Raw genomic sequence first — 16,237 nt, forward strand, 5'->3', positions numbered from 1 at the left:
TTTGCCTAATCCCTAATGCATGTGAAAATACTTTTACTCTGCTAGATTAATATGAAAACTATATCATTTTAATAATAATGTAATTTTCTCTAGGAGCATTTCTTACAAATAAGATTTGAAATGCAGTATTGAAAATACTGTAGTTAAAGCAGTGAGCATACAAGAAAATTGTTCAATGGATAGAAAAGTCAGGATAGTTAAAGTCAGGAAAGAACTCAGTTCAAATCCTATTTTAGTTATAAGCTTTAGAACTCTGGAATCCTCTCAATTTCAGTTTCCTCATCTGTAAAAAGAGAATTATAGAACTTACCTACTTAGGTTGTATAAAAACATTGCCAGTTGTAAGGGGAAAAAAAATGAAATCTCTCCTGCCCTCAAGATGCTTACATTCTAGGTGAATCATAGAAATAAAATGTGAAAATTTATGTTTACTTAGTAGCCATTATTTCACTGGGTCTGAAAAACAACTCCATCAGTAAGTGCTATTACCATTAATATAACGTATATATACATGTATATGTATATGTGAATATGTAATATATGTAAATATAATTTAGCTATCATGGGAAATTGAAGATGAGAAAATTATACCTATATAAAGAAGTTAAATCACATGTCTTAGATCTAAACATCAAACCAGTATTTGTAAGCTGATCTTTCCAACTCCAGCTCTGAAATATGTATCTACTACATAGTAGTGGATGAAAGTAATAGGAGATGGAAGTTCAATTTTCACCAACAGTTCTCCACTTTCACTGGAATATAGAATAGGTGAAGGGAAGTAATGAGAAAATAAGGCAAGAAAGGTAGTTCGAAGCCAGACTGTGGAGGACTTTAATAGCTAGGCTAAGGAGTTCATATTTTATCTTGGAGATTTGAATAATCACAGGTTCTTGAAGAGGAAAATTACAAAGATCTGTGCATAGATCTTAGGAAGATTCTTTTGCCAAATAGTTAGAGAAGGGAAAAACCAGAAGAATTGGGAAGCTAGTATTTTAAGAAAAGAAGAGTTGAGTACTTGAATTGATGCAGTTGACTATGAGTTGAAAGGAGGTCTGGGATGTTAAATCTGAGATGCCAATGAATTGTCAAAACAATGAGACTCACCATACACAAACCAGGGTTATTGGTTTTCAAGTAGACTATCACTAAAAGATTCAAGATTGTGTATGAAGTTTCCAAATATGGACATAGAACATTCCACTTACATAATATTTTGATAAGCATCATGTTAAATGCTGTCCATCAGAGATAGGTAAGAACACTAGCTATGACTTCAGCATATACTAATGACTTTGGAAAAAGCAAATGTTCAATAATAGCTAGTATATAGTAAGAGGATTTTAAGATTTACAAAGTGCTTTCTCTCCGTTAACACATTTAATCCTCAAAACATCCCTAAGAGATAGGTGCTATTATCCCCATTTTACAGATGAGGAAATTGAGGCTGAGAAAGTGACTTGCCATTGTTTATATAACTTAAGTGTTTGAGGAAGGCTTTGAACTCAAAGTTTTTCTTGACTTTCAAATCCAGTAGCCTATTCACTGTGCTATTTAGCTGCCTCAGAATCTGAGCTGTCTAAAGCAATGGTGAAGCCCCTAGAATGGATTAAGATTATTTGTAATGTCCAGAGCTAGACTACAGTCAGGTGAACCAGTGTGTTAACTTAATTGTATTAAACCAACCAACTTTAACTTATTTGTACTTAGATTTCCTGAGAAGGAAGTTTATGATGAATAACTATGAAAAGCATTATAAGCTATGGAAGTCAAATGAAACTCAGCAACTTGAGCTTCAATCCTTAGAGAGCATACTACTGTTGAGACAATAACAGAATTTAGAATTCTGCAATGGAATATTATATTGGCTTGTAATTGATTCCACATACTTATCAAGAACAGTTGGTGTTATAAAAGGCATTTTGCATTTTGGCTATGAAAATTCAAATAATAACTGGAAATCTGTATCAACACAGTTATGATCTATGATACATAAGTGAAAGACTTGTGCCCAATGTGTTAGTGTTGGAGAGCAGCTCCCATAGTGAGATGAAGGATGTGACAACATACAGGAATCAGGTGGCGAAGTCCTGTTTACGGACTCTTGGAAGTTTATTGATCAGAGACACAAATATATATACCTCAAATGTTCATAGGTTTGATGCAAAGTACATTCTTGTAAAATTCCTAGGCCTAACAAAATCTACTATGATATAAGTGATTAAATCCTTAAGCCCTGGATCTTGGTCACTTAGATAGAAATGTAAATAATTGAGATCCACATCAGAGTAAAGTTTATTACATCATTATCTCAGGTATCTTTCTCCCGGTGATTTAGTCTCTTTCCTGTTCTAAGTTCAAAAGTTTAGCTTTAATCCAAAGTGTAACGTTTGCATTTTGCTTCAGTCATTACATTATTAATTTATTATATTGACAAGCAGTCTCTGCTATTTCAAAAAGGGAGTTTTAGTGAGCCAAGTTACTGTAAGACTCAAAACCTGGAATAGAGTCTTATCTCCTGGCCCTCAACATTAAAGAAAATCCTACTTACTTGGATTGCATACTTGGGAGATTATAAATATCAACAAAACATTGGAGCTTTGTGTGTAGTCTTTTTACTTTTGAGAGATAAAAAATATACTAGAGAATACCAGAAATCACTGACCATTTTTCCTTGTAAGTACAAACATCCCAATCAGGAACCAAAAGGTTAAGTAAGTATGGTAGGGGGCAAGTGTTTGTTTATATATGGCTTTCCTGACAGGATCCATTCTGACAAAGATATAAATTTTGAAGCAAACAACCTAAGACATGTTGGCTATATAAATAAAACTAATGCAGCTGAAATTGGAAGATAACTGGGAAATTAAAAGAAACAAAATCTTTGTGGAAAATTTCTCTATTAAAGGTCTTATTTAAGATATATAGGGAACTTAAACAAATTTTTAAGTCATTTCCCACTTGAAAATTGTCAAAGGATATGAATAGCAATTTAGAGAAAACATCTAAACAATCAACAGTGATTAAAGAATGCTCTAAATCACTGTCAGAAAAATACAAATTATAACTTTTTGAATTACAACTTTGCAAATTACAAATTTGAAGTATGACCTCACATCCATCATATTAAATAGCAAAGCTTACAAATAAGGAACATGGCACATGCTGCATGAAAGCGCTGTAGGAAAACAGGTATATCAATTCACTATTGGTGGAACTGTGAAAAGCAATTTGGAATTATGCCTCAAAACCTAATAAATCATTAACACCACTTGACCAAGAGATGGCATTATTAGTCTATCCCTTAACGAGATCAAAGAAAGGAAAAAGGATCCATATGTACAAAAATATTTATAACAGCTCTTTTCATGGGAGCGAAGAACTGAAAAGTATGGAGCTGCCCATCATTTGGTAAATAACTGAACAACTTACAAAATATACATGCAATGAAATACTATTATGTTGTAAGAAATGATAATGGAGATGATTTCAGGGAAAAAAATGAGCTGACTTATGTGAACTGACACTAAGTGAAGTAATCAGAATCAAAAAAAAATTTGTATAACAATGATCAACCAAATATACAGAGGATTCTTAATGAAACATGCTCTCTAGTAGAGAATTGGTGAACTCATTTAAGTATCAACTGAGGCAAGCATACACACACACACACACACACACACATATATATATATATATATGTATATAAAAATATGATTAATGAATTTTTCCCTTGACTATATTTGTTTTGAGTGTGAGAATGTGTATATATGCATGCACATGTACTTTCTTAATGGAGGGTGAGAGATTGGAATGAAATAATTCAGAGCACAAAATTTCATTTTTTAAAAAAATATTGCCTTTGGCAGGAATCTGATTCTAGAACCATACCCTGCCATCCTCAGAGAAACCCACAGCCTGTTTTAATCTCATAATACTAAATATGATGGAGATTTTGAGGCTTAAGCAAAAGGCTCAGAGGAGTCAACACGTGGAGTTTTCAATGGTTTAGAATCTCAGAAAGTGGAATAAACTTATATTCAATATGTCTCCTTGCTAAGAGATCAGCTGAAAGTGAACTGTTGCTTAATTATGGCCTCAGGTCAGAAAAACTCTGACAGAAACAAAGAACAAGACTTTGAATGTGGACAGTAAAAGTCCTATTCCTGCTGTACACTGCAACAATAATTATGCTGGTGCAGTGTAGAAGAATGGCAAGCCAATCATTCCCCCATGTTATTATTCAGATTAAGGCACCCAAGAATTTATACTTTGCCATTTGTTGTTTATAGAGAAATTGATAAGAATATTAAAGGTATAGGGGCTATTCTTATTAATATAAAGATAAGCAAGCTATGAAAGATAGTTGACATAGTGAATATCAGCAGCCAAAAAGATGCTGAAAAGCTAAAATACTGGGCCAAATCAAATAACGTTAAATATAACAGGGATTAAGGCGAAATTTTATAGTTGGGTAAAAAACAAACTACCCATGTACAAATTAGAGGAAGCATGATGAAATGTGTCTGAAATAGGCAGAGAGTTTTGGTAAACTGAAAGATTAATGAGTAAGTTAGGTTACGATGGCCAAAAGAGTAATGCAGTATCAGGCTGCTTTAAGAGGTATGGCTTTCAGAAGTAGCTCCATCACACAATCCCCAGTCTTCTTCTTTCACTTCTGGAGCAATAAGTTTTAAGACAATAAAAAACTTTAGTGGTTTTAGTTTTTTAGTATGTGTGGGGAGAAGGGAATCAGGATGGTAAGGAACTCTGATGTTATCAAGACTATTTGAAGAAAAAGTATATTTAGTTTAGAGAAGAATTAGAAAGAGTTATTGAAGTATGAAGTATTGTCATTTTGGAAGAAGAATTAGATTTCCTTTACTTGGTCCCAAAGAACATAATTAGAAGTAGAATTTAGGATCACTCTTAGGAAAAAACTTACCAGCAATTGGAGTTATCGAAAAAGAATGTGCTGCCTTGAAGTACTGGATTACCCCTCATAGGTCTTCAAGAAAGGATTCAATGTTCCCTTGTCCAGTGTGTGTTTGTTTTTATTTTTTTAAGATTATTTTCAAGGATGCATTAGATTCAATGGCTACTGAAGTAACTTTTAATTCTGTGATTCATTAATTATGGATATAGATGATATTTTATAGGAAAAGTCTTGATTTAGGTAATAAGTGATTTACAAAGGCAGAAGCACACAAGGCAAAATCAAAATGAAATAAATGTTCAAAAAAATTAAGATCTTTCTTGGGTTTCAACTACACCTATAATTTGTTTTCCATTTCTCCATCACCTAAGAAAATAATGCCAAGACAAAGAACTAGGAACTGAGTGGATGCCCATCAGTTGGAGAATGGTTCAATAAGTTATGGTATATGAATGTCATAGACTATTATTGTTTTATAACAATGATCAGCAGGATGATTTCAGAGAGGCCTGGAGAGACTTACATGAACTGATGCTAAGTGAAGTGAGTATAGTGAAGTGAGTGAGAAAATAACATTGTACACAGAAACGAAAAGATTACAGAATGATTAATTCTGATGGACATGGCTCTTTTCAATAGTGAGATGATTCAGGCCAGTTCCAATGATCTTGTGATGAAGACAGCCATCTACACCCAGAGAGAGGACTGTGAGAAGTGAGTTTGGATCACAATATAGTCTTTTCATTCTTTTTGTTATTCATTTGTATCTTGTTTTCTTTCTCACTTTTTTCCTTTTTGATCTGATTTTTCTTGTGCAGCATGATAAATGTGGAAATATGTATAGAAGAATTATATATGTTTAATATATATTGGATTACTTGCCGTCTAGGGAAAGAGTTGAGGGGAAGGAAGGGAAAAAATTCAGAACATAAGGATTTGCAAAGGTCAATTTTGAAAATTATCCATGCATATATTTTGAAAATAAAAAGCTTCAATTAAAAAAAGAAAATAATGCCAAGAGAGAATACACTTTAAAAATCTGCTTGAAAGTAGCCCTTCATCTTTGGAAAAGTTAGATTACTACTCCAAATATAAAATATTAACATTTTCTTATCCAGATACAGCCTTGACACAAATCTACCTTTTTCTGATGTCACATTCAATGTATTTTCATTACACAGTGTTGAACAGGTGTTGGTATTATTGTATGAATAGTGTCAGGATTCAAACACAGGTACCATGAACTCCAAGTCCGGAACTCTTTCCACACTGCACAAATTTTGGAAAGCAAGACCCAAGTTATGACTATAATACAGTTAGCTACTGTTTCACTTTGTCCCACACATGATTATTAATAATTTTAATAACTTATGTTAATAAGCAATATTTGCTAAATATCTAAGATATAGCAAAGTCAAGACCAAATATCAAAATTTGTTCATAACATTTTACCAAATGTATTCAAACGATGTAATAATGAATATATTCTCAAATATACATTTATATATGCTTGAGGTTTTGTATATGTGCTGGGTATTATATCTAAAATATAATTGTAAACTTTATTATACAGGAAAATCAAACAGTGTTTGGGAAATAAAGTGATTTGATTAAATGAATCTTTTAGATAACAATAGTAGACCACTGATTTAGATGTGAAGGAGATCTTAGAAATAATCTTGTAGCACGTGGTACAATGAAAAGAATGCTGAATTTGTTTTCGATGAACTAAAGTATATAGATAGGCCCTGGTATTTGTTCCTGGGTGATCTTGACTAAGTCACTTGATCCCTTTGGGACTGAGTATCCTATTTATAAAATGAGGAGTGTAGTATGATTTATACAATTTTTCTCAGCTCTACAAAGGATTAAATACCTTCATTTTATACAAACTGACTAGGGAAAAAACTAATTTGTCCAACATTCCATAGGTATTAGATCTGGGAGAAGATAATTTATATTGATAACTGATTTTCAAAGAATTTTAATATACTGACATACATATGAACATTATTTAATCTTTCATTTGTGACTGAGAAAGTTTTCAGCCTTGGGTAGGACTTTAGGGGCAAAATATTCTGGTATCTGAAAATGAATTTGCATTTGCATAAAATAATTGGATGACAGCAGAAGGTGGGAAGATGTATGTAAAAAGGTATGTAAAATTATTTTAAAAGTTTCATAAACTCTGTTCAAACATGAAACAAATTTGTCTTACTATTTCAGAAGTAAAGACCTTTTCACCTGAGCAGCAGCTTTACAATAATTTTGCAATTTTTCTAATGTAAAACAATTATCAACCAAAGACTCTATGTAGAAAGTACTTTCCTATAAGGAATCTTAAAAAAAATGCAAGTTATGCATGTTTTAAAAATGTATTAGGGGCAGCTAGATAACTTGAGTTCAAATTTGACCTCAGACACTTAACACTTCCTTATTGTGTGACCCTGGGCAAGTCACTTAACCCCAATTGCCTTAGCAAAAAAAAAGAAAAGAAAAGAAAAAAGAAAGAAAGAAAAAAAAAGCACTAAAATATAAACTGACAAATCGAACTTCTTTTTAGTCTGGTATCATATGATTTATAATAGTGTTTTAATACTATAATGTAATAATAATAGCATCTAATTCTACTCTTTCCATTTTCAGAAGTACTAGACATTTAGGTATTTCATATTGTTTTAAAAGAGAAATTAACTAACTGATAATTCATTTTACAGGAAAAAAGTGAACAAAAATGATATAAAACATCAACCTTAACTAAATCGTTACATTAAAAATAATTTCTCCTCATTTAAAAAAACAGCTAAGATTACTCAAAATAAGTCACAAGATATTATGCATGCTTCAATTTTGTAAATGGGTAAATAAAAGCAAATTCATTTGTCACTTTTGAGAATCACACTTTGAAAAATACTGGGGCTTATTACATATTTGTATTCAAGCTGATCAAGCCCAACTTTACTCAAATAGTGCTACAGTCAGTTTATTTAACTAAAGAATTTCCAATAAATCCCAACTCCAAAAATAAATGCCTCAATAATGTCTTTATTCATTCTCTAGCATCTGGAACTTCTACTGCATCCTTTAACAATTTACATTAACAAACAAAGTGCAAGTAACATAAATAATTATGAAATACTGCACAGGAATATACTTGCACACAGTGTTAGAAATAATATAACATAGGTCAGAGTGTCAAATTTCAATCTAAAAAGATTCTTATCTAAAGTGCTTAAGGCAACTCCTTACATTTCTCTGATTTATTAAAAACAGAAATGGTATTTAAAGATTCAGTGAGCTAAGGGATCCTAAAACAACATAATTTAGTAATGCCTCGTGTATTAATTTTGGTTCATCTCCCATACATTTCCAATATAGAAATCAATTTTGTTTCGGTTTTCAAAATAAAGACCAGAATGATCATACACTTTAAAAAGGAGCTCTAAAAAAGAACTCATAAAAGATCCATACAGACACATTCTGGACTTTTAACTTTAATTTTTAAAAAAGCATAGCAAAATCCTAACTGTACATTTTATGGTAATACTAGAGGTAATAATAGTAAGTGTTACACATGTGAGGGGAGACACAAGATCTTGGATTTACTAAATTCATTTTCTTATTACAAAATCCTCTGAGAAATTAGATATCACACAAGTTTTTATCAATAGTAAACTTTTTCCAGGGAAATTTATAAGATTCTCCTCTCAATAATTTTGATAAGAGGAGTGTCAAGATGAGGACATTAACACACATAAGAACCGTAAATACTCCAACTCTTCTCACCATCCCCATCCTTTAAAAAAGTCTTTATCTTCAATACAACAAAATGTTCCCTGGCTTGAGTACCATCAATTAAAACTGTGTGGGGCACTGGAAAAATTTAGAAGGCACTGAATTAACCAGATGATATCACCATAACGAGACATTCTTATAAAAAAAATTAGAAAAGAATTTTTGGCTTTTTTCTGTGTTATAACTACCAAGATACTCTCATTTATCCATTTCCATAAACAAGAGACTGAGTAATGGATTTTTGTTTTAGGGTTTGCTTTTGGCAAATGAAACTGAATTCTTTGTTGTTTCAAGGTTCTCTGGTACTCCCTCAAAATTAGGGTAAGCATAGTACATTCTTGTCAAATTTTGCCAAAAGAAATGGAAGGAAACCAGAAGAAAAGTGCTTTGAGAACTAGGATTATCTATGTTCATATTTTAAAATATCCTTTTTCTCATGCTCTACTATTATACAGCCTTAAAATTATCTGACTTCAGGTCAGTAGTACAAATATTATCTTTTACTACTCCTACTATACATCACTAGATAGAATAATATTCTTCATTTACAATCATTGTATAGAGTAAAACAGAACACCTGCATGTAAGTACTATGCTTTTATTGAGAGAATACTATATTTAAAGCATCATGATGCTTTTTCTAGTGATCAACACAGAGGAGTTTAAAGAAGAGAAGGTAGCTTCCTTGAGGAAAAACTCTTCTACCCTAAGGTATTTGAAATGAGAATTAAAAGTTTTTAAAAATCCACAAAAAACTTTTCAAAAACAGGGAAAATACATATTCAGGTTTTTAAGTGGTTAAAAAAAAGTTCATATACTTTTTCAATTACTGAGATTCGAGTTCCCAGAGATTTTTATCTCAGGTTTACTTTGCCTTATAATTTGTATTGCCCTCACTAGACAAGAGTTTTTATTCAGTGTTTAACATGCTTTCAATTAAATATATATCAACTCTTGAAGAGTTGTATCTACTTTAGACTAAAAGTAAATGGAACAAAAGAATTTGCACAAAGTTGTTTCTGTTCCATCTGAAATAATTATAGGTATAAATTGTTTCAGAAGTGTGTGGATTCTTTTTCTAAACTATTTCAGGTCACTTACATTTTATTAGTGAACTCGGATAAATATAATTTTAATAAAGAACAATGATAAGTACAGCATTCCTAAAAAAGGCATGAATGGCAAGTACTTTCTGTATTAATTTTTCTCTCCTCTTTTAAATACAAGGTTGAATTAGAGTGGATTATTTTTCCACCTTTACAAATAATTTTGTTTGATGAGTTGCAAGATTTAATGCATTTTAACCTTACTACAAAACCTTAAATCAATAAAATACAACAAAGTCCAATTGTAAATTTACTACAGATTTAACTTGGGTAGGAAATAATACCAGAGAACACTGTAAAAACTCTTAAAAATCCATCCATTGTCCAAACTGACCTACAAAAAGAAGTTTAGTTGAATATAACAGCATGATGAGGAAAATCCCTATATCATCCCACTAATGTTACAAATTTTCTAGGCTATAGGAACCAGTACAAAATAAAATCTCTTAAATTAGAATGTTTATAAATTCATTTGTCCAATCTGTGTAAAGTCACAAAAATAATGTAAAATTTCTCTCACCACTGTCAGTTTGAATAGACTCACAAAGAAGAGAGAAGGGGGAAGAAGAGCAGCCTTATTTATTCAACATATAAAGCAAGGAGGAAAAAAATCAAAACCCTATTCATTTTCAAAGGGAGAAAAAGTTAAAGTTACTATAGGAGAATCTTTTTGGCATTCCCAACAGTCTCAAATATTATAAGGGCTAAAAATGTTTAAAGCTTCAGTCTGGGAACTAAAAGTCTTTCTTTTTTGAAGAATCACAAAATTAAGGAAAGAAAGGCATCAAGATGTTGAAAAATTATTGTAATCAATTAAGTGGTAAACTTTCCTAACCAGGGCTATTTCTGGCCTTTGGAGTCCTATGTATAAACAAACAGAAGAACCAACAAAATATCTAGAAAACTGATAAATTAGTTTTCTTCTAAAATTAAAAAAAAGTCATTTTTTATCTTCATCTATTGTTTAGAAAGCCAGTCCCTAGTTTTATAACTACTTCTATTGAATTTCACAGTAAGTTCCTGCTAATACTTCATTCCAAGAAGCTTAATATTAACAGTATCGAGGCCTTAAAAGCAGCAGAGGGCAGCAAACCCAAATGGTTAATCCATTGTTCATAAGCATCTGTGCACAGAAAAAAAACACCAAAATAAAAAGAGAAGTAAACATTTTTTGAAGTAATATTACTGCATAACATTGTTCAGACTGCTAGTTGAACCACTCATTCCATTTTCATGTTTCTGTAGTGTTTTCACAGCACTTGGAACCTGCAATCCAGTACTCAAAGAAAGTCTACCACACCAGACCTAGAAAAGATTATAAAATATAGGTGCAATCAGATTGTATTTCAGGTTAGTAAATGTAAACAGGCTTAGAGCAAAGTCAAAAGAATTTTAAAATGAAACTACATAGAAAGTTAAAAGTAAGACATCAGTTTTAAATGAAGAAAAATATTGTAAAAGGGGTTTTTAACCTAGGATATATGGACTTGTTTTAAAGAAATATTTTGATAACTGCATTTCAATATAATTCTTTCCTTTGATAATTCTATACACTTTATACATTTAAAAATTACTCTGAGTAGGTCCATGCTTGGCCAGATTGCCAAAGGAGTCTATAACACATACACAAAAAAAGTTAAGAAACGGTACATAATGACTAATGTGAAAATACTTTATATGATTATACATATATAACCTATATTGGTTGCTTACCATCTCTGAGAAAAAGAAAGGCAAAGAAGAGATAGAAGAGGAATAGAATTTAGAGCTCAAAAAATACTAAAAATGGTTTTAACATCTTACTAAAGGGAAACGTTATTTTTAAAGTTAAAAACCTTTGTTCTAAAGAAATACTAAGTACCAGTAAGATAAATTATGTCACTAGCTGTTTTAATATTTACTGAGGACATTTTAACAAATGTTTTACTAAGCCTCTAATTTGTAAAATCCACACTGTGAAATACCTTTCTTCACTTTAACCAAAAAGCTTTATTTAAAAAGCACATATACTATAAATTCTTTTTAGCAGATAGCTGCTCACAAAAAAGGAAAAAAATACTCTAGACATAAAGAATCATCTTCAGAGTTCACCTAGAACAATCCATTTGTGAATCAAAATCTCTAAAAAACTGTCATCCAGCTTATGCTTTAAGACATGTAGCAAGCTATCTTCATCCAAATGACAAGAACAAACAGGACTTATTACCTATGCTGATGAGAAAGTTTTTAAAGGCAAACAAACAATGAGATTGTTTCAAATTATTCCCACAATATTGCAAATTTAAATTCAGACAAATCCATATTTATGCTTTTAAAAAAAATTATTTTTATAGAATTTTACAAGTCCTGTCTATATTTGACAAAAGAATAAAAAAATATAGCTATGTCTATACATACATATACATACACACACACACACACACACACATATATATATATATGTTCCTAGAAACCTAAACCTAGTTGAAGTTTTAACTTGTATGAAAGAGGAAACATCAAGAAATTAAGAAAGCACAGTTGAGGTTTTTAATGATCTAAGTGGACTCTTCTGACATCAAATTCATGCAAAACAAAACAACAGTAGCAACAATCAAAAAAACCCATAAAAATACATGAACACTGTAGTTTAGTGATATTTTTGCTGTATGTCAACCAACATCTTAATGAATGACACAGATAAAATCATAAACCTTAGTTTATACCTGATCATATTTGCAAATTATACAATATATAGCTAACAAGTTAGTTGACAGAATAAGAATTCAAAAATCAACCAAATTTCTAGAAAAGTTTAGAAGAACTAATCTTAATGATTATGATGAGAGGAAAGTCAAGATAGGGAGTTTAACATATGATAGAATTTTATGCATGAAAACTCTTCTCTCTATTCCCCCTACCAAAAAAAAGCCTTTATTAATATAATATATTTGCCTCAATATCATCATTTGAAGTTTTATGGAACATTAGGCAACAACATTCTTGAGAAGATACTGAAAAAAATAATAGCACTATAACAATACATGAAACAGCCCAGTTTAAAAACAACAGCTACCAAGAACTTTTGGCTTGATTTGATTTACAATGGCCAAGATACTCTATGTAACTATCTCCAGTAAGACAGCTTGAACACTGGATTGCTGTTCTGGGGTTTGCTTCTAGGAAACAAAACTATAGTGTTTTTTTTTTCATAGATTCTCTGATAGCCTCTAAAGTAACCAGAACATAGATTGCACTATTAGATATATGCTCCAAAGAAGTTTCATATATACCAAAATATTCATAGCAGGCCTCTTGTGATAGCAAAGAAAAATAAGCATCCATAGTGTGAAGAATAGCTAAAGAAATTCTTATACCTAAATGTAATGGAATATTATTGGACTATAAGAAACAATGAATGTAAAGAATTTAGAGAAGCATGGGAAGTTTTACATGATTGCTTATGCAGAATGAAGTTAGCAGAACCCAGAAAACAATAAGCACAATATCATCAATATAAATGGAAAGAATTTATAAAATGAAATATTATGACCAAAATTGCCCCTAATATACAAACTTCACTTTTTCACAGATACTGTCAGATCTCTTTTAATCTGGGATGGGGAGACAATGTGACATTTTTGCTGAACTGTTTTCTTTTTTTGGGACAAGAGATGGTTCAATGAATAGAGAAGATATATTCAGAAATAAGTTATATTTTTAAAAAATCAATTAAGATTTAAAATTTATTTTTATGGATTTTGAGTTTCTGGAGCCAACCATTCTGGAGAGCAATTTGGAACTATGCCCAAAGGGCTATCAAACTGTGCATACCCCTTGATCCAGCAGTGCCATCAATGAATCCCAAAGAGATCATAAAAGAGGGAAAAGGACCTACATGTACAAAAATGTTTGTAGAAACTGAGTGGCTGCCCATCAGCTGGAGAATGGCTTAATAAGTTACGGTATATAAATGTTATGGAATAGTATTGCTAAGAAACAATCAGCCAGATGATTTCAGAAAGGCTTGGAAAGGCCTTAAACTGATTCTAAGTGAAGTGAATAGAACCAAGAGAACATTGTATATAGCAACAAGAAGATTATGTGATGGTCAACTGTGATGGACTTGGCTCTTTTCTACAATGAGGTGATTCAAGGCAGTTTCAATATATTTGTGATGGAAAATTTCATTCACATGCAGAGAAAGAATTACAGGGACTGAATATAGAACACAAACATTATTTTCACTTTTGTTGCTGCTGCTGTTTGCTTGGGTTTTTTTTTTCCTTTCTCATTTTTTTCCAAGGTGATTTTTCTTGTGCAGCATGACAAATGTAGAAATATGTATAGAAGAATTGCACATGTTTAACCTATATTGGATTATTTGATGTCTAGGGGAGAGAGGAGGGGGAAAAGGACAGAGAAAAATTTGGAACATAAAGTTTTGCAAGGGTCGATGTTGAAAACTATCTTTGCATATATTTTGAAAAAAAAAAGATTTTGAGTTCCAATTTACTTTTTCTCCCTCTCTCCCTTATATCCCCTATCCCAAAACAGCAAGCAAACTCATGTACAATCAATTTTTAACATATTTCCATAAGTCATATTGAGAAAGAAAAATCAGAACAAAAGGAAAAACCACAAGAACAACAAAATAATAACAGGAAAAGATAAGAATAGCATGTTTTGATATACTTTTCATCTTCATAGTTCTTTTTTTCTGGATTGTCTTGAATCACCTCAATGTTGAAAAGAGCTAAGTCCATCACAGTTGATCATCACACAATCTTGCTGTTAACTCTGTACAATATTCTCCAGGTTCTGTTCACTTCACTCAATATCAGTTTATGTAAGTCTTTCCAGGCTTTTCTGAAATCAGTCTGTTCATCATTTCTTATAGAATAATACTATTCTATTACATTCATATACCAAAACTTATTCAGCCACTCTCCAACTGATGGGCATCCATTCAGTTTCCAGTTCTTTGACACTAAAAAAAGGGCTGCCACAAACATTTTTGCACATGTGCGTCCTTTTCCCTCTTTTGTGATCTCTTTGGGATATAAATGCAGTAGAGGCACTGCTGGAACATAGGGGATGCACAGTTTGATAGCCCTTTGGGCATAATTAAAAATTGCTCTTCAGAATGGTTGGTCAGTTGACAACTCCACCAACAATACATTACCATTTTCCCATATTTGTCATTATTCTTTGCTGTCATCTTAGTTAACCTGATAGTCATAAGATAGTACTTCAGAGTTATTTTAATTTGCATTTCTCTAATCAATAAAGATTTAGAGCACTTTTTCATATGACTATAGATGGCTTTAATTTCTTCATTTGACCATTTATCACTTGGAAATAACATATTCTCATAAATTTGACTCAAATCTCTATATATCTCAGAAATGAGGTTTTTATCAGAAGCACTGGCTGTAAAAACTGTTTTCCAACCTTTGGTGGAATTGATCCACTCTTTCTGTAATATATGCCTTTGTCTATGCTGAAAGTATTAGTTTTTAAATTTTAGGCTATACAGAATAGAATGTGTCCTATAAGTGATATTTATATGTTTCTTTATCAGTTCATGCTGATTTCAGTATGCTTCCCATCTAGTCTTGACCACATTGGTTTTGTTTGTATAAAAACTTGATTTAAAAATTCTTTAAAGAACCTAGTAATACTTCCCTCACCCCCCCCAAAAAAAAACACTGTGAAGAATTGCAGTTAGGTTAAGACCTCAAGAACTAGGATTAGCTATGTTTACACAGGTGAAAAGTTCACAGAATAGTTTGCCAAGAACCAAGTTAAGAAACATATTATGAGCTATCCCAACGAGAACAGTTTTTGACAGAACTGAAGGTACTGTGGTTGATTCTAGACCCAAGATGACTTAAAATTTAAAAGAAGAAAATGAGAAGAAAAGAAAATGGCAACAGGTAGGCTGTAATGGGATTTTCAGGAATTTTTGGAAGCATCCAAAGCTGGAAGCTACAATCAGTATAATCTGATTTAAAAAAAAAACATATAAATGTTACTTATGGCACACATTCTATTCGACATAATCTAAAATGAGAAAAACTACTACTAACCATAGACACAGGCATCCACATTCACAGACACATTCAGAGAGAGAATGGATTAATTACACTGAATAATAAAACACATTATTTTCTTAAAGTTACCAAATGAAAATAGAAATACTAACCATGAAACCAGGGAGCACTGGCTGTGTAAATTTTGTTTTAAAAGAATACAATAATTGCTTTGAGGCTGCATTGTAGAAGGAGAGTTGACCTGAAATTTAAAAAAAAAAAGATTTTGAGTTCCAATTTACTTTTTCTCCCTCTCTCCCTTATATCCCCTATCCCAAAACAGCAAGCAAACTCATGTACAATCAATTTTTAACATATTTCCATAAGTC

General features: G+C 31.6%; 1 protein-coding gene across 5 annotated transcripts in view; it reads right to left on the reverse strand.

Moving 5' to 3' along the window:
* Positions 1–7,961: 7,961 nt before the first annotated feature.
* FSD1L (fibronectin type III and SPRY domain containing 1 like) overlaps positions 7,962–16,237 on the reverse strand; it is a 92,121-nt gene continuing 83,845 nt past the window's right edge. For 4 of the 5 annotated variants that reach the window (XM_051986987.1, XM_051986973.1, XM_051987005.1 and 1 more), the window contains one exon: positions 7,962–11,142. In XM_051986987.1, the coding sequence (XP_051842947.1) occupies positions 11,020–11,142 (123 nt within the window). In that variant the 3' untranslated portion in view covers positions 7,962–11,019. Of the gene's footprint in view, positions 11,143–16,021; positions 16,111–16,237 lie in introns of all 5 variants that reach the window. The other variant, XM_051986981.1, reaches the window with a different exon arrangement.

This window comes from Antechinus flavipes, chromosome 1, assembly GCF_016432865.1.
Source record: "Antechinus flavipes isolate AdamAnt ecotype Samford, QLD, Australia chromosome 1, AdamAnt_v2, whole genome shotgun sequence".
NCBI classification, from domain to species: domain Eukaryota; kingdom Metazoa; phylum Chordata; class Mammalia; order Dasyuromorphia; family Dasyuridae; genus Antechinus; species Antechinus flavipes.